This window comes from Mustela nivalis (genome assembly GCF_964662115.1).
Source record: "Mustela nivalis genome assembly, chromosome: 1".
Taxonomy (NCBI): domain Eukaryota; kingdom Metazoa; phylum Chordata; class Mammalia; order Carnivora; family Mustelidae; genus Mustela; species Mustela nivalis.
This window is the reverse complement of record NC_139020.1, coordinates 175,369,552-175,393,007: the sequence shown is the minus strand read 5'-3', so window position 1 is coordinate 175,393,007 and position 23,456 is coordinate 175,369,552. Positions and strand designations below refer to the sequence as shown.

The following is a 23,456-nucleotide window of genomic DNA, read 5'->3' as shown; positions in this document are numbered from 1 at the left end:
GAGCAAGTCAATACAGTTTTCAAATCCATAGTCTGTGCATCTGTAAAATGAAAACTCTCACTGACAATGCCCAGAGCGATGCTGAGGATTAACGTGGATAAAGCTCTTGGCTTGACACAAAGGAGTACTTAGCAAATGTGACTTGTTTCAACCTCATAATAAATATGTCATGTTGAAAACCGACACCTGTATATGAAACCTTTGCCTTCCATGGAGTAGTAACGACAAAATTATCATGGTCATATGTATCATTATGTATTTGACAGAAATAAACATCAATTTTAATTGAAATGATAATTTATAGGCTGAAGTAACTGTGTTCACTTTTTGGGAATGCCAGTAATAAAATTAGATTACAACAGAATTGAGAATGCAGAGTTACTCATAGAACAAACATTTCTCGAGCATCATATATGGGCCAGATATTTTTTTTAGGGACAATGTGTCAGAGCCACCAGTGATATAAATAGCAGGAAGAAAGTGGCACGACTTACCCCACCGACTTTTTCAAAGTGAGATCCATCTTTCTTGAAATCAGTGAGGGCCCCATTGAAATACCAGGTGAACATGATGTCTAACAGGGGGTCATGCTGCACTTGGCAGGGCAAAATGACACTTTCGCCAACGGAGACATCCATGTTGGATGGTGCCAAAGTGATTCTCGTTGGTTCTATTAAAGAAAGAAGAAAGGTTTAAGTAAAACATTAGCATTTTTATTTTGATGACATCATTTTCACAAGCTGATCATTTAGGGTACATGAATAAAAGTTTCCAAGATTACTAGAGAAATTTTTATGCAGATCTGTAATACATGTCATCGGATCCACAAATTCTTGTTAAAAAGAATTAGGATATTTGAATTGATAGAATTTATCAGTTAAAAAATAAAGTCACCTGTAAATAAGAGTTGGAATATTACTACAAAATCAATATTAATGTAGTTTTATTGCTTTGTGAAATATGAGGTTAGAAATAGAAACCACTGAATTCTCATGGACTTTTAATGACTCAAAAATGCAAAAAAAATTTAAATAGACTCAAACGTTTGAAAGACCATATAAAAGACATATAGACCAGGTACTATGAGAGGGATGCTAAGTTAAAATGTTAATTAATGTGTTGCCCCCCTCCCGAGGGTACCCATGTACATTTCCTTTGCCCCATCCTCCTAACAGTCCTCCCATCTACTGTGAATTAAAATTCCTGTGGCCCCATTTTTCCATGGTTGCTTCTCATTTGTCGACTCCATGTTGCAGCAAGAGTCTTCGAGAGAATCATTTATGCATGTTGTCTACAATTCCTCTAGTAAATTCCTCTTTAATCCACTCCAGTTAGCCTCTGGCTCCTCTCAAGCCATTGGTTTTTGTCAAGGTTCCCAGTCATCACCCCGCTGCAAACCAATGGCACATTTTCCAATCTCATCTTACTTAATTGACCACTCAGCCGCATTTACTACCCTTGATCATTGTCTTCCTGTCAGTTCACTTTCTTTGCTTGATTTCTGGGACACCAAACTCTCTTTGTTTTCTAGAACCATCCGTGCCAGTCATTTCTTATCTGGTCCCTCTTCTCTTTCTAAATCTCATAATGTTAGACTGCCTCAAGCTCAGTCCTTGGTTTTTCCTCATTCTTTATCTTCACTCACTCCCTGAGTGATTTTAGTCATTCTTTGTTTTTCAAGTATATACCTATATGCTAACAACTCCCAAATGTCTATCTCCATCCTTCCTCTCTTTCTCCCCAAACCCAGATTCATATAACCAAATTCCTCTTTGGGAAACATACTTGGTTGGGTGTTATAATAGACATTACTGTTCACCGCAATTTCCTTAAACACATACAGTACAATTAAATTATCAACACTTTTGAATTCAGGCATAACCAAATGCTAATGCTTGGCCGAAGAAATATAAGATGGAGCTATGGGTGGCACTGACAGGCAGAAGCCTGGAGGAACTAAGAGACCATCTGATGTGTTTCTCCTCTTCCACTGCGATGGACAATGTGTCTGATGGTGGAGGCACTGGGACCCTTTATATCTGAATGAAGACAAGATAGCTGACCCACCATGGACTTGCTATATAAGCAAAAACGTCTGCTATTTTAACCCACTAAAAGGTTGGATTTATTGCTAATGCCAGAACACTGTGGTCTGCTTTACACAAATAGAGCCTAATGAACATTTCATACCTAACTCATCCAAACTGAACTTCTGGTCTATCTTTTCCCAAATTTGTGCAACCTTCCCATCTGAGTTGTTTTGACGGTCATTCTTTCTGTTATTCGCCAGATGCTCTGCAACCATCCTTTTCTCCTTTTTCTTGGGCTTCACATTCAATTCATCATCAACTCCTATTGACTCTATAAGCAGAGCATTTACAGAATCTGATCCTTTCCCATCAATTCCTCTGCTGCTACTTTCCCTTGGGTCATTACCATCTCCAGCTTGGTTTGCAGCCATGGTATTCTGAGATTCCCCACAGTGTGTTGTCATCAGAGCAGCTAGACTAAATCTTCACATCATGCCACTCCTCTATTGATTTGCACCAGCCTCCACTTTAACTGAAAGCTAAAGTCCTAACAAGGTCTACAAAGCTCCTCCATGACTGTCCCCAAGGAATCTATAAGTTAATTCCTCCATGTCCACACTTTGTCGAAACCTCTCTTTCTCACTGGGTCCATGCCAGTTATGGTGTTTCTGTCCCAGCTTACCTCTACCATACACTATTCCTTATTTTCTCAATTGTTTGCAATTTTTTCCTTCTAATAATTTCTTGTCTTTTATTCCTACTACATGTTTTCTTTCTACCTCTGGTAGAAGGTAAGGTTCATAAGGGCAGCATCTTTGCCATTTTTTGCCAACATAGGCTAAGCACCTGACACAGAGTAGGTATTCATTTTTTTTATTCTTGAATGAATAAGTAAACAACATATATCCGCAACTCTCTGTGACTCTCACTGATGGCAAAGATTATTCCATGGACTTAAATGTCTCCAGAAAATATCAATGATATTATGAAAGACCACATTCAAAAGATCTGACATAACAGAATACCATAAAATTTCATCATCAGCATATGCTATTTGTAATTCTTCTGCCCGTCATACCAGCATATAACTAAAGCATTCCCTGGTTCACACTGTGTTATGTGAAGAAATATTAAGAGTTGTTCTCTTGACTTCCACCTGTTAAAAATAACAGTGGAAACAGGTTCTATACCTTCAAAGTGCACTGCATATTGTAAAAAATCTGTTCCCTTCCCTTGATCTTTATAACATACCGCAGTGTTCATCTCTACATAAGGTAATCTTTAAGAAATGTACCTACCCGTAACAACCAAGTGTGTTGTGCCATTTGCTTTTCCAAATTGGTTTTCTGCTATGCAGGTGTAAGTTCCAACATCAGCTTTAGTCACATTGGCTATTTTAAGTCCTCCATCTTTTAAAAAAGAAATTCTAAAGAAAAAACCAAATTAGACAAATAAATATATAATAGTCATTTTTCCTAAATAACAATTTTCAAAAAGAACTATCACCTTAAACTAGGATTTCTATGGCTAGATAAACCAGTCGTTAGCCTCTTTCGAAATAAACACTACTAAAATAAAATTTACATGCACATACACTCACACACACAACTGTAAGAGAAGATGCTCTACCAATTTGAACTTTTCTTGACATTTTTATGCAGTATTACTTAACCTCACCATTTAACATTATACCTACTTTCAGGGATGTCTTTATCAAATAAGTGTGAAATGCCTTCTAAAAATATATGGTGTGGTAGATTGTTCATGATGGGCTAACCTTATCAGCTTGGAGAAAAAAGAAAATAGACATGTCATGAATTCCCTTAATTTTGAAACAGTATATGAGAATTGAGAAACTCTCTTTCCTTTCATAACGAACTTGAAAGAATCACATTTGACCCAATATAAATTCAAATTTTATAAAATAACACCTTCATGGCCACTTGTGAGCTATTGCAAAGAATCGGCAGTACAAATGAACCTTACATTAGAGTTGCTGAGCATATGCTTAAAGTACTTAAAGCTTTTGTACCTAACTAATTAATTAAGGAGATACAAATGAGTGTCTCACATGTGCGAGGCATTATGGGACTCTCTGGGATTATAGTGTGAACAAGATAGAAAATCTCCACCTTCATGGAATTAACAGTCTACTGAGCAACATAGACAATAAATAACCAAGTTCAGATATTTGAGAAGTACTCTGAAGGAAACAAACAGGGTGATATAATAAAGAGTAATAACTATAAGGAGTGTTTCCATGACAGGGTGCCTTAGAAATGCCTCTTAGAAGAGGTATCATTTGAAATGAGAAAGAATGAGAAAGAGTTTACCTATCATTAGTCAGATCCACAAATCTTAATGGCCCATCTTGTCTACCTGTAATTATTTCCCCTTTCCTTGAATTCCTAAAATCTTTAACTACTCATACCATACATTTAACACTTAGGATGCCTTTTATCTTGTATGATTCATATCTTTGGTATGTGAGTGTCAAATCTATCCAAAGACAAGGTCAACTTCTTTAAAAAGATTTCCAACCCCTGCATCAGCATGACATATGGAAGCCATGATTAATAAGTGTTTCCAACTTTAAGGCTCTACAACAGACAGGGAGGACACTAAGGGCATCAGACTATAGTGGACGATCTCAACTCAATTTCTAAGTATTATCCTGCTTGATGTAAGATTTGCAGGTGAGTATCAAAAGTGTGATTTGTCTGAGTTTATATATCAAAAATATACAAGATACTTATTTTATATTACACATCTGTATTTTTAATGTATTTTATATTACCTATGCATATATAGTCCTTTGATGACCTGTAATTCACTTTCACTCAAATCCTACTTCCATTTTCTGGAGTGAGAAAGTGGTATAATTAGAGCCAGCACACAGAGACCTGCTCATCATCCCAGGTAGATTATCCATGAATGTCTGTTGCTCATGTGATTTTTTTGTTTTGTTTTGTTTTAATCAAAAGGTGCTTTTATTTTATTTATTTATTTTTTATGTTCCAAGATTCATTGTTTATGCACCACATCCAGTGCTCCATGCAATATGTGACAAACAAAAGGGTTTGACAACAATGGCCTAGAAAGCTAATCAGGGAACACAGAACATTTTGTTTTAATTTGAGGGGCAAAGTACAAGGGTTACAAATTCCAAGAACTTTCCTAGGTAGCTGTGAAAAAGGTGTAATATCTGATTCCCCTCATGGAACCTTGACCACTTCGATGGGTATGAAATACCCGCTGATTGATCTCTTTTCTCAAAGAGGTCATCAAAGAAAAATCTCTATACCTTAGCTTCTCAGAGAACAAAGATTTCCTTAGATAGTGTGCAGTAACAGCAGAAAGAGGAGACCCTGCAGAGGGACACATGCAAACCAAGCACTCCACATACGGAGACTATTTTGAGAAACACGGGGAGCAACCTGAAAGAAATGGAAGTCTGATCATGTAATTCCGCAATTACCCCAATCCCAGCTTAGACGGCTTCTCCGGCATCACACCACCTACAGAACAATGACTACAGCCTAAGGCTGAGATGTATTTTCTCATCAGGACCCCACCTCTCTCTAATGTCCTGAAGCCACATGATTCTACCCCTTGTTCGCTTTTCCCCACTCACACATACTTTCTTTCAAATGCTTTTATGCTTCTTCTTGCCCTGGTGCCTTTGTGAACACTGTTCTCTACATCTGGTTAATGTGCACTCAACCTTCAGATTTTGGCCACTTCCCTGAACCACGGGTCAGAGGAGGTGTTCCTGTAAATGATGATACAACTTCTGTGCCTGCTTTATAACATTTGACAGCTGGCCCATTACACATTTGTGTGCTTATTTAACTAATTTTCTCCTCTAGTAAGCTCAGAGACTGTGAGCTCTCTGGTGGTAGGGAGGGTGTCTTGAGAGTGTCTGATTTACACATCACTAGACTTCTAGAGCCTTGAACCATTCCTGACAGAGTAAATGTTCAAAATTGATGCTTGCTGAATGAACAAAAGATTGTATGTCTCTAGAGAGTGACTACAGAAGAACAGGGATTAGCACTCAAGACAGGTTGCACGGCACTGAGGATTTTTTAAAATTTTTTATTTTTTTATTTATTTGACAGAGATCACAAGTAAGCAGAGAGGGAGGCAGGGAGAGAGGGAGAGGAAGAAGCAGGCTCCCCGCTGAGCAGAGAGTCCGATGTGGGGCTTGATCCTAGGACCCTGGGATCATGACCTAAGCCGAAGGCAGAGGCTTTAACCCACTGAGCCACCCAAGCACCCCCGGCCCTGAGGATTTTAGAAATTATAAGAAAATAAATTCAAAATGTGTGCAGATTATGCCCATATATGTGTATCTACATATACACATATATATGCCTATTTATGTGCCATATATAAATGTATCTATACATTCGCACATGTTTCTGCATAAGGTTGACCCATGATATAAGGGTTTGAACTGGATGATTTTTTAAATACAGTATTACAAATGTATTTTCTTTCTTATGATTTTCTTAACAAAATTTTCTTTTATCTAAAATACTTTATTATAATAATTTGTCTATAATACATACAACATACAAAATATGTATTAATTGACCAAGCTATTGGTAAGGCTTCCAGTCAACAGTAGGCTCTTAGTTAAGTTTTTGGAGAATCAAAAGTTACACGGGATTTTCCGTTTTGCATGGGGTTGGCACACTTAACCTCCATGTTGTTCAAGGATCAACTCTGTAAATACATAGGTGGAAAAAAAGGAAGCTGAGGCAATAGAAGTCAGGATGAAGAGAATTTAGAAATTCCTAGGATAAGAGGACTACAAATGTACTTTCACTATGAAGAATGAAGTTAAGAAACAGGGAGAGACTAAAGATAAAGGCAGGGAGACAGGGAAGGAGGAAGAGAGAGAGAGAGAGAGAGAGAGAGTGAGAGAAAAGTTACTGAGAAAAGTCTCTGAGTACAAACAAGGGCAACGCTCCTGACCCATTTTGCTTGCTAATCCTATCTGCAAAAATTTGGGGTCATGATCTTCAAAGAGGATAGGACTTGACCCATAGAATTGCTCAATCAATTTTACTTACCTTTATTAGTAAAAAAAATAAAAAATAAAAAAAATATTGCAGGTTTACTGGAGTTTTAAATATGTAAAGAAAGCAAGCTAGGAGACGGTTATCAGCAGGTCTTAAAGATACTTAAATAGTGAGGCAACCTCATCTGGTCTGAGATAGAGGCTGAAGGTGGGAACTGACCGCTTCCAAGATTAGCAAGCATGAAATCAAAGTAAAAATGTCTCTGGTTGACGGAACAAATACTCACCCAAAGCTCAGATCTTCTGATTTGGATATCACAGAACAGAGACAGGCAACTGCAGATACCTTCACATCCTATGAATTAGCCTAACAGCTAACCTTCCACAACAAATACAGAACTATTAGGGGTATTGGAAGAACGACAAAACCTTTAGGGCGTGAGGTTTAATAGCTATAAATGAGCAAACCTATCTTTATGATGATGCCAAGACGAGGAACAGCTTCAAAAACAAGGCTAACAACTTAGGAATCACATAGACCTCAAAACAAACATATTGACTCTCAAAGAATGCCAACTCTGTACATTGTGAAATTTTGAGCTAATTGGGTATTTTCTTCCTAAATTGGTTCTTCCAGTAAGATCTAAGAGGCCCACAGGGCATTTCACACAACATAAAAATAAACAATATTCAGTAAATGGATGGAGTAATTGTTTCTCAAAAGAAAACCTTCAATAACCCATGCTTCCCTACAGAGATCCAAAGTGAAAATTTTATACTACTTCAGTATAAATGAAATTGCTTTCTAAGCTTTCTGGGAACACGTTTTGCTGCAAACGGATAGAGCTCAAAATGTAGATAACAATGAGTGTCTCTAAGTCTTGGCACAAAAAGTTAAACAAAGATTTATGAGATTAACATTCAGAAATGTGGGACTCTAGTTTCCTTTGAAAAATGTAGAATTTAAATCACTGTGGCATTTTTGACTCCTTGATCGGTTTTTACAATATGCCTTTATATATCTCCTTTTATCAGACTTTCCTTTCATAGTAAAAGAGGTTAATTATTTTACTTAACTCTGTGCAGTCTATGGTTAGTTTGGGATAAGTAAACTTAATTGCTCTAAGCTGCTCGAGTGGTCCATTCTGTAATGCAGTGATGGCACTGAATTTATGGCTGTTAAGAAAAGCTGTTTGTTCAGAAAGTTGACTGTCATCCAGGCAACACTGACCTGTACCTTATGATGACACGTAACCATTCATAATAACACAATATGTTTTTTTTTAAAGATTTTATTTATTTATTTGAGAGAGAGAGACAGTGAGAGAGAGCATGAGCGCAGAGAAGGTCAGAGGGAGAAGCAGACTCCCCATGGAGCTGGGAGCCCGATGTGGGATTCGATCCTGAGACTCCGGGATCATGACCTGAGCCGAAAGCAGTCGTCCAACCAACTGAGCCACCCAGGCATCCCCACAATATGTTTTAGAATGGGAACAGTGCGGTCTATTGTGCATGCAAGGCAGGATTTCTGAATATATTGTTTTACCCTTGTCTATGTTCTGAATATTACGGTAATTTATTCAACTTGAATTTTAACAAACACGCTGCAACTCTACATTTTCTCAGGAAGCACATCTCAGTGGAGATGAAATCACATGAGATCGTAATGATTAAACTGCTGTATAGAAAATAACAAGGCTATTTTGGACTTCACTTTCTGAGTACATATTCGAAGAGATGGATGCTTCCAATTAGCCGTAAGAGAAAAGTACTCACAATGCATATATTACAAGATAAATAATGACAGTTAAGAAAAGCAAATATAAATTGATCAAAATGCATGAGAAAAGTAAGTGTCAGTGAGAAAGAGCACGGAGTGCTTGTTTTTGTTTGAGGCTCCCGCTCAGCCTCCAGCGCTTGGTGAAAAGAACTTCTGCCCCCTGAGTTCTACGATAATGTACACACACTCTTTAGGAGAATTATATTCGAATTTTCATTCTTTTAGCTATACCATTTTGGGCTTTTGTCTTATCAATTCAGCAGTGTTAGGTTAGTGATTTATTGGTTGGCAAATCTCCAAGGAAAAGAGAGGCAGAGCAGAGAAGATTCAGCAGTTAATTATCCTATTTTTGAGTAAGCATTAGGATAATACCATGAGGCATTGTTACTTAGTTGGGACACAGAGATTACGTGGAACAGGCATCTAAGGTCCTAGAGAGATGTACTTTTTCCATATCAATTAACATTTCTTCATACTCATAAGAAAAGAATCAACAACAGTAAAGGACATAAGCATTACTTTTATAAAAAAAAAACCTTTCCAAAAGCATGTTTATCATGACAAATAAATCTGGAGTTCAGTTTCTTTTACAACAGGGATGTGATTGTTTTTTCTTCTAAAATGGACTCAAGCCAATAGAACAAAAGGCCCCTAAGAGGGGATTTCCAATTTGAATTATTATATAAAACTACTCATCTAAGTAATTCATGGGGCTGAGGTAATCCATTTGAAACATTTAAATCCTTATATAATAAAGTATCTGCAAAAATGATAAATATTCCTATGAATGAGGGAGGAAACCAAACAAGACAAACAAACAACTCTCTAACGCCTCATGTATTTAAAAGAAAACCTTAAAGGGAATAGTTATTAAAGTTCAAAGCGGGGCCATATTTGACACTATTCTGTCCTGCTTGAGAGAGAGAGAGAGAGAGACTTGTAAGTGAAATCAATGAGCATCACAATGTCAGTTCTACTGCTTATACTATACATAAAGCTGATTTAAAACTGCTTAAGTGAGTAGTATGGTTTTTTGATATTTCATCCCTAAATTAGACAGACTTAAGTACACTGGCTCAAGTTACAACCAGGCCCTTCCTGTAAGGGCGAGGTCTCCTACTGGTAAAGAGAACATCGAAATACATTCATTCTCTACAGGAAGGCAGACACTAAAGAGAAAGAGAAGAATCCTGATGCGGAGCTCCATCTCAGGACTCTGAGATCCCGACGTGAGCCCAAATCAGAGACCAATGCTTAACCAACTTAGCCACCAAGGAACCCCTGGGAACCACACTTTGAGTAATGGTATTCTAAACTCTGCCTATTGGATTCTCCCTCTTTCAACTTTCATTTGTGAAACAAGAACAAAAATGATGCTTAGTTCATTCATTCTAGTACTTGCTCTGAGAATATGGTCCGGTCCCTTCTGCCAGGACTTCTGGAGCCACTTAGCTTTCTGTCCATCCCTGAGTCAGTTTCTGCAACTTATCTAATAAATTTGAGTAATACCCTTGAATAAGTCCTTAGCTACAGTTACCAAATCCCTAAAAGATATGAGCAGCCACAAATTGGTGGCATGTGCATAGTCTTTTTTTCAATACATTTGTTATCTTAACAAATACGAAGGGTTCAGAAGCAATCTTCCATATAAGGAGGACAAGGTTTTATCACAAACCAAGAGTGGCCCAAAAAACATCTGTCTGGATACTGTGTTCTTGCATGGCAGAATGAATGTGGCTCCATTATCCCAATTCCAACATTATTTTCTATTTTAGATATTCATCCATGTATAAGTGGCCATTTATTTTCTGCAGTATACAGAGGGATACAGAGTTCTTTGAGTATTTCAGAAGTGTGAGAACTCTGTGCAGAGCAAATACACAGACAGACAAAACAATAGTAACAAATGTGATACAAGTCAAGTTGAATAATCTAAGGTTTTGTGGACCTCAGATTGGTAACTCCCACTAGCAATTCAACTCATCCAATGATAACGAAACTGTGTTCGAAAACTTTTTGTTTTGGATATTCCAGTGTTTGCCTTTTTAGATGTACATTATTAAGATTTTCCCTCATGATGACTGTGTACATTTGATGACTAGCTCCTTAAAAATTATCTTGTGCAAAAATAGAGTCGTAATGTAAATAGTGAAAACAAACTGGTGGTTGCCAGAGGGGAGGGGCATAGAGGGAAGGGCAAAATGGCAGAAGGGTAGTGGGAGGTTCAGGCTTCTAATTATGGAAGGTGTAAGTCACAGGGGTAAAAGGCATGGCATAAAAAATATAGTAAATGGTATTGTTACAGCATTTTATGGTGAATGATGGTAGCTACACTTGTGGCCAGAATAGGGTAACATACAGAATTGTGGAATTACCATGTTGCACTCCTGAAACTAATGTAACATTGTGTGTCAACTATTACCTCACTTAAAAAAAGAAAGAGTAGTCATGTCGCACCCCTCAAGAATGTAGAGTCATGGGCCACGTGTTCATTCATAACCTTGGGTGGGTCCCAAAATGTTTTCTAAGAAAAATCTCAGGCCTAACAATCTGCACTTTTCTTGTCCTCCCCCCATACAGAGGTGCGATTATTGTCTATTCATACAGGTTCTGGTGAGCCACCACACCTTTAATCAGATGATATATTTATTATTCAAAATATTATAAATAAGTATAAATAAGTATTATAATTCAATATTATCTATAATAATATAATTAAATTGATGTAAATTGACCTAATTAATAATTCATTATTGTTAGATATCATTATTTATTTATAATGTTTATCAGATGATAAATATTAGTTCAACTGACTCTTTATAAGCACTGACCCTTTATTTTCCTCTTCTGCGGACCCTACATTCCTGACACCAGACATAACCTTGAGACAATTTCTATTTCAAGCTCACTAAAAACATACATGTGAGAAATAATACGCATGGAAAATTAACTAGAAGAATGTGATCCACCTCTTTCTCAAGAGCCTTCAGTCTTAATATCCGAAGTTATGCTTGGATTGCAAAGAATAAGGGGAAAAAAACCTTTAATACTCACTGAAAAGTCATTTTATTTTTTAAAAAAACATTTTAGCTTAATCATTGGAGAGAGAATGAGCATGAATGGTGGGGAGGGTCACAGGGAGCAGGAAAAGCAGACTGCCCGCTGAGCAGGGTGCCGAACTCAGGACTCCATTCCAGGACCCTGAGATCATGACCTGAGCCAAAGGCAGATGCTTAACTGACTGAGCCACCCAAGTGCTCCAAGAAGTCACTGTCTGTATTGTAAGAATGTGGACTGTTAGAATTACATTACTCAATGTTCTCTTCATGACAATCTATTGGATTTGGATATACATATTTGCACTTTTATGCCTAGGGAGAGCTGTATATCTCCTTACCAAAATGGTTTCATTTCACCTTAGGGGCATCAAGGACTGTGTAAGTGGCAGTATTTTTGTCTGTGTATTTTTAGCAGAAAGCTCTGAGCCAAAATTGTGCATCTCAAATACATGAATGGATCCACTGGGTTATGTTTTGCAAATTTCCCTCAGATACTCATCCAGCAGGGATTTACTGAACATGTACTATAGATGATGCTCTAAGAGGCATTAGGGATTCCCTGGTAAGAATTGAAGCTGTCCTAATTAATACAACTTATATTCTAGGCAAATGGAATGCTGGCATCTTTAACTTCTCCAAAATATTTTTCTCCCCAGTGTGTAAATCATGTGTACTTTGATAAACTGTCTCAAGTTCTTTCAGGAATGAAACATGACATGTGTAAATGAAATAAACTAGGACAAATCAAGTTATTAAAATGAGGCTAGAGTAATAAAGAAATAATAAATAATAAATACAGTGGTGTATCAATATTTTTAAGTACCTAGAAAAACATGTAATTTATATCAAGTTTTAAAATACTACCATTTTCTTAATTAAGTAAATACTGTGGAAAATAAAGAGCCTAATAAAATCTTAAGGTAAAGTTAAACATGCCTATTTCTTTAGTATTTGAATGTAAAAGGTCAGGAAATAATTTTTTTCCCAAACAAGATAGATTTTTACATATTCAATCTCAATTACAGATTTCAGGACTTCATACTCACAAAGGGTCAATCATTCACATCTTCTTTTAGAAACTGCTCTAGCAATGAAATCTTCATTAAGATAGAATTTTAAAATATCACAAATAAATCAGGAAGTGGAAAACAGATCAAAGTGCAAAATAATTATTTTTAAGTTTGTTAGGCAGTAAGAAATTTAACTCAGTGTACCAACTCATTAGAACTTACACAACAGATCATAAATTATGAATAACACCTTCCAGCATCAGAATGTGGGAGGCAGCAACCATCGCTACTGAAACACATGTTTTTTCCCTTTTTTATGGAAGTGCAATGGCACCTCACCTAATCATCCACTCACCCATCCTTCCATTTACCTATCTCTCTACCTCTATTTCTGTTAAAGGTTCAAGGAGGCCAAGAATTAAGGAACTTTTAAAATTTTTAATAAAAAGCCTCAAGTAGAAATTTATTTAGAAAGCCAATTTTTGGTATATTTTTAAGAAACTTGTGCTGCAGGGTGTCTGGGTCGCTCAGTGGATTAAACCTCTGCCTTTGGCTCAGGTCATGGTCTCAGAGTCCTGGGATCGAGCCCAGCAACAGGCTCTCTGCTCAGTGGGGGCCTGCTTCCTCCTCTCTCTCTGCCTGCCTCTTTGCCTACTTGTGAATTCTCTCTCTGTCAAATAAATAAATAAAATATTAAAAAAAAAAAAAAGAAACTGTTGTGCTAAATTAAATAAGAAAATTATAGAGGCGCCTGGGTGGCTCAGTTGGTTAAGCACCTGACTGTTGATCTCAGCTCAGGTCTTAATCTCAGGGTTGTGAGTTCAGCCCCACACAGGGCTCCATGCTAGGTATGGAGCCTACTTAAAAAAAAAAAAAAAAAAAAAGAATAAAGAAAGAAAAAAAATTTAAAAAATTATAGGTATTTTTAAGAAATGGAAACTGCTCAGAAAAGAATGAACTTCACTTCAATAGGTATTTTTTGAGGACTTAAATTGCACTATGTGTTTTGGAAAATAAGAGTAAGAACTAGCCCCTTGCCTTTGAAGACATAATCTAATGGCTGAGGGGCATACCTATAGTTCATGTACAATGAACCATAAAATGTGATCATTTGGTAGGAATTTTTTTTTTATAAGTAAGGTACAAATTTATCCAACCCTATCTTCAAAATACATGGTATCTTTTCTTCTCCATTTCACCCACTGTTGGCCTAAACCAAGCCTCCAGTCAATCTTGTCCTGCCATCTACAAATTGCTTCCTAACCAGATTTCGACTCTTCCTTTTTTCTTCAACCCACTCTCCATACTTCAGCCAGAGTTCTCTTTGAACCAGGTCATGTCACATATTTGCATTAAGGCCTCCAATGAGTCTTAACTCTATCTAAAATGAAATCCAACGTTTTTATCATGGCCTTTAAGGATCCCATCTCTGAGACTTCCTATTTAATTCACTGGTTGGTTGGTTTATTTTTTTTCCCCTGAAGCTTTATATTTTGTTCCTCTCCTGATCTATACACATGACACCTCAGTGCCACTGGTTTCTTCCTCATTCTCACACCAACCTCATCCCCATCTCTGGCCGTTGGGGTGTCTTCCTGGAAGGCACGTCTCCCAATTCCTGGCACGAGGCATTGCTTCTTGCCATTTAGTTTTCTGCCCAAAGTTACTTCCTTAATGAGGCCTTTAAAAAAAATTAAATTGTATATAATTATATATATATTTTTTTCTTTATGGCTAAAGAAATTATCTTTTTAAGATTATGTACTCTGCCTCTCCCATCTGCAATTTCTACGAGGTCTTTTTCAACTTATCTATATTCTCTATTTCCCTTCTGCAAGTCCCTTGAAGAAGGGACTGTGGCTGTCCTATTTGTGTGATTTCCTCAAAGCCCAGGGCAATGCATGGCATGGAGGAGGTATGCCAGACTGCACTTCCCAAAGGTGCCTGCAGTTAGATTTCCCATCATACCTGCTCCCCTAGAATCTTGCTACTCTCTCATCAAGAGGTAGTCTCTAATTTCCTTCCCTGTGAATCTTCCCTGTGAACCTGGGGATTCCTTAATAACCAGTGGAATGCTAGAAAAGTGGGCTTCTGAGCCTAGACGACTCACCTTCCATCTTGCTACCTTGAACATTCATTCACGAACCGCATTAGCTGCCTTGTAAACATTTCAAATCCCTAGAGACAGCGTGCTGTGAGGAAGCATAAATTAGCCCACGTGGAGAAAACACATGGAAAGGGCTTGGGGCTGCCAAAGAGAACACGCAGGGAACAGCCAGCTCCCAGCTGCTCTCGCTCTAGCCACGACCCCACTACAGTCATGGGAGACAAGCTAAGCTAATACCTAGTACCAACTCATTAGAACTTATGTAACAGATCATAGATTATGATCTCATGGTTGAGCCTTTTCCCAATTTCTGACCCACAAAACAGTGAAATCTAACAAAGTGACTGTTTTTACACCACTGGCTTTCACAGTGATTTGCTATGCAACAATAGTTAATGGGAATTGTAGATGTTAAATATTTGAGGAATAAATGAATGTTGAAATGAACAAACAAGTATATGGAGCAGAGCCTGAGGCGGCCAGGATAGATAAGCAAAAGGCTCTCTGAGAACCCAGGGAAGACGGCCTTCTGCACAAACAGTTATAATGCACTGTGTTAGGTGATACAATTGGATAAAGAAACCACAAGGGTAAAGCAGAAGAAAGGGCAATTAATCTCACTCCACTGGGTTTGGGGGAAGTTCCCACCATGAGTAACAATAAGCCAGACCTTGAGGGACAAGTTTGGGTTATCTAGGTTGAGGAGAAAAGATATTCCAGCCAGGGGAAATTATAAGAGCAAAAAACCCAGGATAAAATAAAAATTCTGTCCGTTTCTCCTTTCTCTTAAAATTTATTCAAAAGGCAATGGTACATACCCCTGTCCTCTAAGTTGATAGTGTTAAAAGAGTCAATATCCTTACTTTGAGAGAAAGCATGTGATTTTTCCTATCTTAAACACATTATCAGAAAAAAAAGCAAAGGTACTATGTGATGATAATGTAAGTTTCTACAATACCATTAATATATTTTTTTCTTTCAATTTTCAGTAAAAAAACAGAACATTGGCTGGGCTGTAGGTAAGCATGTATAGAATCTTGCAGCTTGAGTAGAAATGCTTTATGACCAAACAGATGTGGTATGGGTAAACACACCTAGGAAGTAAAACACATACTCTGAGAATAGGTATGAATTGATTACCCAGTTCTAATAAGGAATGGGCTTCAAGTCAATTCCAACATCCAGCACACTGAAATTTATTAACCAGCTATCCCCTTACCAAAATCATGACACTGACAAAATATTTTTTAAAGTGGCCTTAACTTTAATAATTCATAAAAATCAAACTTGAAATATGAGCTTAAGAACTGCATGGTCATTTGCAAAATTTAGCTGATATGATTTTTGAAAGCATCAATTCTGGGATGCCTGGGTGGCTTGAGTCCTGCACCTGGCTCCTTGTTCAGCAGAGAGCCTACTTCTCCCTCTGCCTCCTGCTTCCCCTGCTTGTGCTCCCTCCCTCTCTCTCTCTGACAAATAAATAAATCAAATCTTAAAAAAGAAGAAGAAGAAAGCAGCAATTTCTTGGGGTGCCTAGATTGCTCAGTCAGTTAAGTATCTGACTTTGGTTCAGATCATGATCTCAGGGTCCTGGGATTGGCTGCACTGGGCTCCGTGCTCAGCAGGGAGCCTGCTTGTCCCTTTCCTTGCTCTGCCCCTCCCCCACTCGTGTTTTCTCTTTCTCTCTCAGATAAAATCTTTCAAAAAAAAGAAAGCAGCAGTTTCTTTAATAACATTTAGGTAAAATTTATTTACTTCAGGAGGCTGAAGTAATGAAAACTCAGCTGAGAGTTGTAAAAACAAGTCTTTACTCACTTTTAAACCCAGTCTTTTTACTCCTAAAGTATCTGAGCAACATGATGAAAACAGTTAATACTAAAAGCAACATGAGCAGCAATATCCAAATCCAGAAGCCACTATAAGAAATGCTTCACACACACACACTATCCTATTTTTATCTCCGCAGCTCCAGTCCCCTGAGATAAAGAAATGTGAGAGAAACGGAGCAGGGACAGAGCTGGACATCATTTTTCCAAAGGAAACTTTGTCCTTCCTTTGCTTGTCAGGGAAGGTTAGTATTTTTGTCCAACCTTTGCTAAGAGTATGTGCCAAGAAAATACCACCTAACAAACTGGCTAACTTTGCAGTAAGACCCCATTTCACAAACAAGAAAATGAGACTCAGAGGTTAAATAATGGGCCTCGCTCTACCTCCATGGTAATTGAAGTGTCAAGATCTAACCCACACCTTTCTGATTCTGATGCTTTGTTAAAATTAAGTCAAGAAGGAAATCAAACCTACGTTTGGCTTCATCTGACACAGCAAACCATGTCCACAGTACTTAGTATGCTGCATGCCACTAGGCATAAATAATTCACGTAAATAATGACACAAATACCTACACAGAAACTTAGATGTCTGTGGTTAATGGGAGAAGCTCCCTAAGCATGTTCTGGTGGTTGAAGGGTGGGGGATGGCAAAGAGGAAGTGGTTAGGATGGCTTCCCAGGAGCCCTATGCCAACCCAAAAGTCTGGATTGCATTGAGTTTTCTCTTGATTATCTTCATTGTTAAATACTAGCTTAATCTTCTCAGAGGCTATGGGATGTAAGGAGCAAATGCACCCTTTCCTCTTTTCTTTATAGCTGGAAGCATGAGAGAAATGGAGGTGTGGGTTAGGGAACCCAGACAGGGAAGTGGGCTGTTCTCTACTCTCTGAGACTGTTGCATACTTACTGAGGTTTCTCAATCTCCCCTCTAATAAAAATGGTCACCCGATGTTCACATCCTCTGAGAGAGGGAGATGGTGTTCTCTCTGGAAAAGAACTCAGGTCAGGCCTCCTTATTTTCCTGATCATATAGGGACTTTAGTAAAGACACAGTTAGAATAAATAACCCAATTCATCTCTGTCTATGCCATCCACCATTTTGTTCAGACGGTGTTTTACCTACTCCTTTCCCTTGTTAGATTTTATAGATCCTTCAGAACACAGCTCCAGGATTGCATCCTATAAGATGCCTCTCCTTCTGTGGAGCTGCTTTCCTAGCTTCCACGGCTGGGACAGCATCTCTTCTCTGTGCTTCTTACTCACTTCTGTACACCCCCATTTTATACAAGGGGGCAGTGTCCAGTTTCCTCAGACCAGCACAGTTTATATGTATTGTCTTGAAGGTTAAATGCTAGCAGTGCCCCCTTTCCCCTCAAAATATCTCAGTTTACAGAATAAATTATATGATCACCATGATCGTATAGTCTATCCCATGGCTAACTTTTCCAAACTATGAATATACCATGACTGGGCTCCTTAAGTGCTCTTGCTGTTTTGTATTCATCTGTGTATTCCCAGTGCTGGGCACAGCTCCCACTGCTGAATAAAGATGAAATAAGTGGACAGGATGAGTACCTCCTCTGTAGAGGGAGCAAGGATGTCAATCTCTATTCAACTAATATCCAAGTTCTGAAAGGGGCAATATGACACACATTAAATAAAATTCTCCTTTGATCTTCTAAGTTCATCATTTCAGGATTAATTTAGACCTAAAAGTACAGGGATAAAGAATTACCCAAGATCTTAGCTGTTTGCCCAAGGGTAGATGAACTGAAATGCACTGAGCTTCTATCTGTGTTGGGTCACTGTGAGGTACCAGCTGTTACAGAATCCCGTTCTTTGGGTGAAAGGGGGCAACAGAAGGCAGACAGAGAAGGGAGCAGCATTTTGAACACTATGAAACAACAACAACAACAACAAAGCCAGGCTCCACTGTATTTAGACAGAGAGGAGCGAAGAAATGTGGGGGAAATGGGGAAAGAATAAAGACAGAAACTTTGGCAAAGGAATCCCTGCTCTTCATCTAAGAGCTTGAGACAAGAGGAAGTGCCATCTAACAGATTTGCTGATAGTCACATTACTCCTAGACACATCTTTACAGAGCAAGACTGTAGTGACTCGTGGTAGCAGTGGTGCAAATGCCAAGTGGCTCTTGCTCTGACAGAATTCTTCTGGTTACTGGCAAAAATTTCAATGCTGCTTCTCAGTGCTGTCGTGGAATTAGCTGATGTTTCACAGAAGGCAAAAGGGACCTGTTGGGAGCATTTCTTGAGCCTTTTAATTTCTCTATGAAGCTACTCATGAATTCAGGATGAAGCTAATGTAAGATTGAATGTAAATTTTTGCTTAAAGAATAAAATATAATTTATTTATGGTGTGATTCACCCTTTTTGGTATGCAGTTCTGTTAGTTTTAATAAGTTAGTGTGGTCATGGTTATGACCATGTTAAGTTCAAGATCTAGAACAAATCCCTCACGCCTAAAAGTTCCCCATGTCCTTACATAGTCAACCCCTCCAGCCACTCTGGCAACAGTGACCACTATTTTCTGTTCCAAAGGCTGTGCCTTTTTCAGCAGTTATATAAATGGATTGATACAGAATATAATTCTTACTGGATTTTCAAAGCCAGTTTCTTAACTATATGTAAAAAGCATGTTAAGAATTGGTTAATACATTTTAAAAATATTGTGTGGATTATGGGTATTAATATTTGGAAAAAATCTTTACTATTTCTTTCTATAAAAAGCATTTAAATTTCTATAATATTAAATGCTGCCGAGAACATCTGAAACAATTTTAATGCGTTTAATTAGAAGTAATGGGCCATTCTTTGATTCTCTTTCAAATTGAGGCTATTGCAATAAAATATTTACTATTACAAGTAATAGCATTCAACTGAAAGCCCCATTTTTAAAAATTATTGGCTAATGCATTGTAAGTGCCACTAAGTGAAAGAGAAAAGTTAAACATTCTTTAAAATATGCGAACTGGCTATTTCCTCTTGAATACCATGCCTGCTTGCATTCTCTAGAGTCTTTTCCAATTTTACTTTGCTTAAAGGAGAAAAAACATCCTATTTCAATTCCAGCCTTTTTTGAAAATATGTGGATTATAAGCAAATGAATGAATGAATTAAAAAAAAACACTAAAATACTGACAGCTGGAGTACTACCACTGAACACTCAATGGGGCAGGGCATTTCTGTTTATTCAGAAAACCTGTTTCTTGCAAGGGAGAAAAAAAGCACAACAACTTTTTTCAGTAGTGGATGATACAAATACAAAACAAAAAGAAAAAGCAAACAATAATAGCAACTTTGCTCCACATTGATGCTAGTAATTTCAAAGATTAGAATATTTGCACACTAGGTGACTTAATATTGACCTTTACTTAGTAAATTGATTGCTTACAAATTAGGACTGTATGCCATTTATCTGAGACTATAAAAACAGACTTCTATACCCCATAACTTTAGTTTCCATCAGCTTTAGAGATAAGGTGTTGGCCCTCTACCATTTAGTGCTACATACCTTCCAAGACAATTTTATTCAGTGCCACGGTTTCAGCTAAGATGTCATACTCAGAACACCTAAATGTCTATCTGTTGCTCAAGCCTTTCTCCCGAGTTCCAAAGTCATTTGGTCAACCCCTGTATGCTCATATATTCAGCTGGGTTTTCAAAAAACATTTCAAATACCAACAATCCCAAACAGCACTTATATTTATTTGTGCTTACTCTGTTCTTTCTGTAATGTTGTTTGTCTCACTGAATAGGTCTACCGTGCTCCCTGATGTCTAAGCTGGAAATTTAGGATGTAGCCTTGACTCTTTCTGTTTCTTCAGATCATTAATCTAATCAACTCCTAGGTCCAGTGAACTTAACCCCTTCTCTAATTCCTCAGTACTTCTCTCCCTTTTCATTGCCTTTTCTTTACTTCAGCCTATCATACTCTCTTGTTCAGATAGGTGAATTTTTACTGATTGAGATTCTTGCCTCAAGTCTTTCTGCCACTCCAATCCATGTTCCCCACTGCCACCATTATGATTTTCTTCTAAAGAACATATCAAAATTAAATTTGATCTTCTAATTCTGCTACTTTGATTTTACTCTGTTGCTCCTCAGTGCCTGTGGAAAAAAGCCCAGGCTTCTTGATTTGGATTCCATGTCCTTCCCAGTAATATCCCGGCTCACAACTGCAGCCCTGCTGTCTGCATCCACCCTCACAAAGCACTTTACACTTGAAGTAACCTGAAGCTACTCAAGCTCATAAGCCCCTTTGTCCCGTGCCCTTCCACATCCTTTTCCTCTGCCTGAAGCATTCTTCTTCAATAAACTCTAGTCGCCTTTCAACTCTTTCTGTACAGATTACATTCCCCAGAAAGCCTGCCCAGATCCCTAATCCGTAGATGGGGACTTCTCTGGTAATCACTGAACATACTGAGTGTTACTGTAACTGCTCTGTGTTGCTTATCTTTATACCCAGGGACTTGTCTGATAAAAAATTAAATATCTGATGCCTAGCACAGAGTGAGTACTCAAAATATTTTCCAATAAATGAATGAGCACTTGCTTTTGAGACCTCAGGAATCATTACTGGCATTGTAAGATCTTATCTATTCAGAGCAGCTTTTCTAAGACCTCTGCTGGGAATTAATTCCCCTATTACCTTAGCTTGAAATGCTCTCTGGACTTCAAGCAGGAACACTGATTTCTTCAAAACTATTCTGTAATTTAGGTGACTCACTGACTTAGATCCCCACTACTATCGCTGATGCATTAATTACAAAGCTGGTACGGTGCTGATATAAAAACTTACAAACCAGGTTGATTATAATTGTTCAAATGTATTGTGTGATTTACATAGTAGACCTATAGTAGCTTATACATTTTTAGGACATCTTAAATCCTTAGACTTTTTCCCCCCAATTTAACATTACTTTTTTCATGATTTAGGCTTTACATAATAAAGTACATGTATGTGTTGGCTTAATCAGGTTTATTTGCCACCAGCATTCCTTACACTAGGGTGGAGAAAGCTTTCCTCCTTACAAGTTTCTCATTCATGGACAAACCCAAGTTCATATAAAAAACAAAAACAAGGGGCGCCTGGGTGGCTCAGTGGGTTAAGCCGCTGCCTTTGGCTCAGGTCATGATCTCAGGGTCCTGGGATCGAGTCCCGCATCGGGCTCTCTGCTCAGCAGGGAGCCTGCTTCCTTCTCTCTCTCTCTCTGCCTGCCTCTCTGCCTACTTGTGATCTCTCTCTGTCAAATAAATAAATAAAATCTTTAAAAAAAACAAAAACAAAAACAAAAACAAACCTAAAAAGCTAACATATTTAAAATCTTGCCATAAATACCTTCTCAACCTCCCAAAATTTTGTCTTCTCTTACAGTTTCAAATGTGTCAATAAATTCATCTGTTCCCCAAATCTGATGTGAATTGACATGTTTCAAGTTGCAACAGCCAATGACTGAACCATCACAATAAATCTATCATTTAAAGTGCTTCCCCAGTTTGGCATAAGACTGCAGACCAAGTCAAGAGGGACAGACATGGGGCTTTCGCTGCCAAGTGATGGCCGAGGCCCACTCTGATTTCACATGAACTTGGAGAAGATTCAAAAGTACAACTTGTTCAATAATTGCCTCTAACAGCCTTCTCCCTAAGCTTCAAGCCTCTGGCTCATCAGTGCTTTTGCTGTCCAAAGAGATAAAAGCAAAATCCAAAGCACCAGACTTTGTGCTATGTACTGATGTTTGGGTCTCCTCAAAATTCATAAGTAAAACCATAATCCCCAGTGTGATGCTATTAGGAAGTTGGGTCTTTTGGAGGTGATTAGATCCTGAGCAGAGGCGGGAGGGGGGGGTTGGTGCCTCATGAATGGGATTAGTGCCTTTTTTGAGACCCGAGAGCTCTCTTGCTCTCTATCTGCCATGTGAGCATATAAGAAGATTGCTACCGAAACCCAGAAGATGTCCCTTCTCAGAGCTTGACCAAGCTGGAATCCTGATCTCAGACTACAATGCCCAGAACTGAGCAAAATAAATTTCTGTTGTTCATAAACCATCTGGTATATGGTATTGCGCTATAAAAGCCCAGACTAAGATACTTGGAAGGGACTGAAACACTATGACCCTCTTCTTAAACATGTTTCCTCTTCTTAACCCTATTTTGTAACTAAACGTTTCCTCATTCATAGAGATGTTGGAAATATTTAAAATGAAATGGAGGTCAGTAGTCCTCAAATGAACAGAAGTAACATTTATAACAGGATACATTGCAAGAGTAAACCATCTTCCTCTTTCCACTTAAAATGTATTCCCAATTAAAAAAAAAAATCCCAATTTCTCACTGGATACCTATGTGCCCATGAAAACAAAAACAAAACAAAACAGAAAAACACCCCATATTCCTCAGCCTCCCTTGCATTTAAGTTTGGCCTGGGAACTAATTTCTGTCCAGTAGGGCATAAAAGAAATTATTGTATGGAACTTCTGGGAAGTTCCTAAAAAGGGAAAGAAGTATATCCTGATTTCTATCTTCCTCCTTCCTGTTATTACTGGGAGAGGACACTGAGAAGCTAAAGCCGAGGGAGCCCTCTTGATTCAGGA

At 38.0% G+C, this 23,456-nt stretch overlaps 1 protein-coding gene across 2 annotated transcripts in view; it reads right to left on the bottom strand.

The window, feature by feature from the left end:
- CNTN3 (contactin 3) overlaps positions 1-23,456 on the bottom strand; it is a 336,043-nt gene that overhangs the window by 65,614 nt on the left and 246,973 nt on the right. For both annotated transcript variants that reach the window (XM_082740072.1, XM_082740073.1), the window contains 2 exons: positions 3,329-3,456; positions 495-670 (listed from right to left, as the gene is read on the bottom strand). In XM_082740072.1, the coding sequence (XP_082596198.1) occupies positions 495-670; positions 3,329-3,456 (304 nt within the window). The remainder of the gene's footprint in view (positions 1-494; positions 671-3,328; positions 3,457-23,456) is intronic.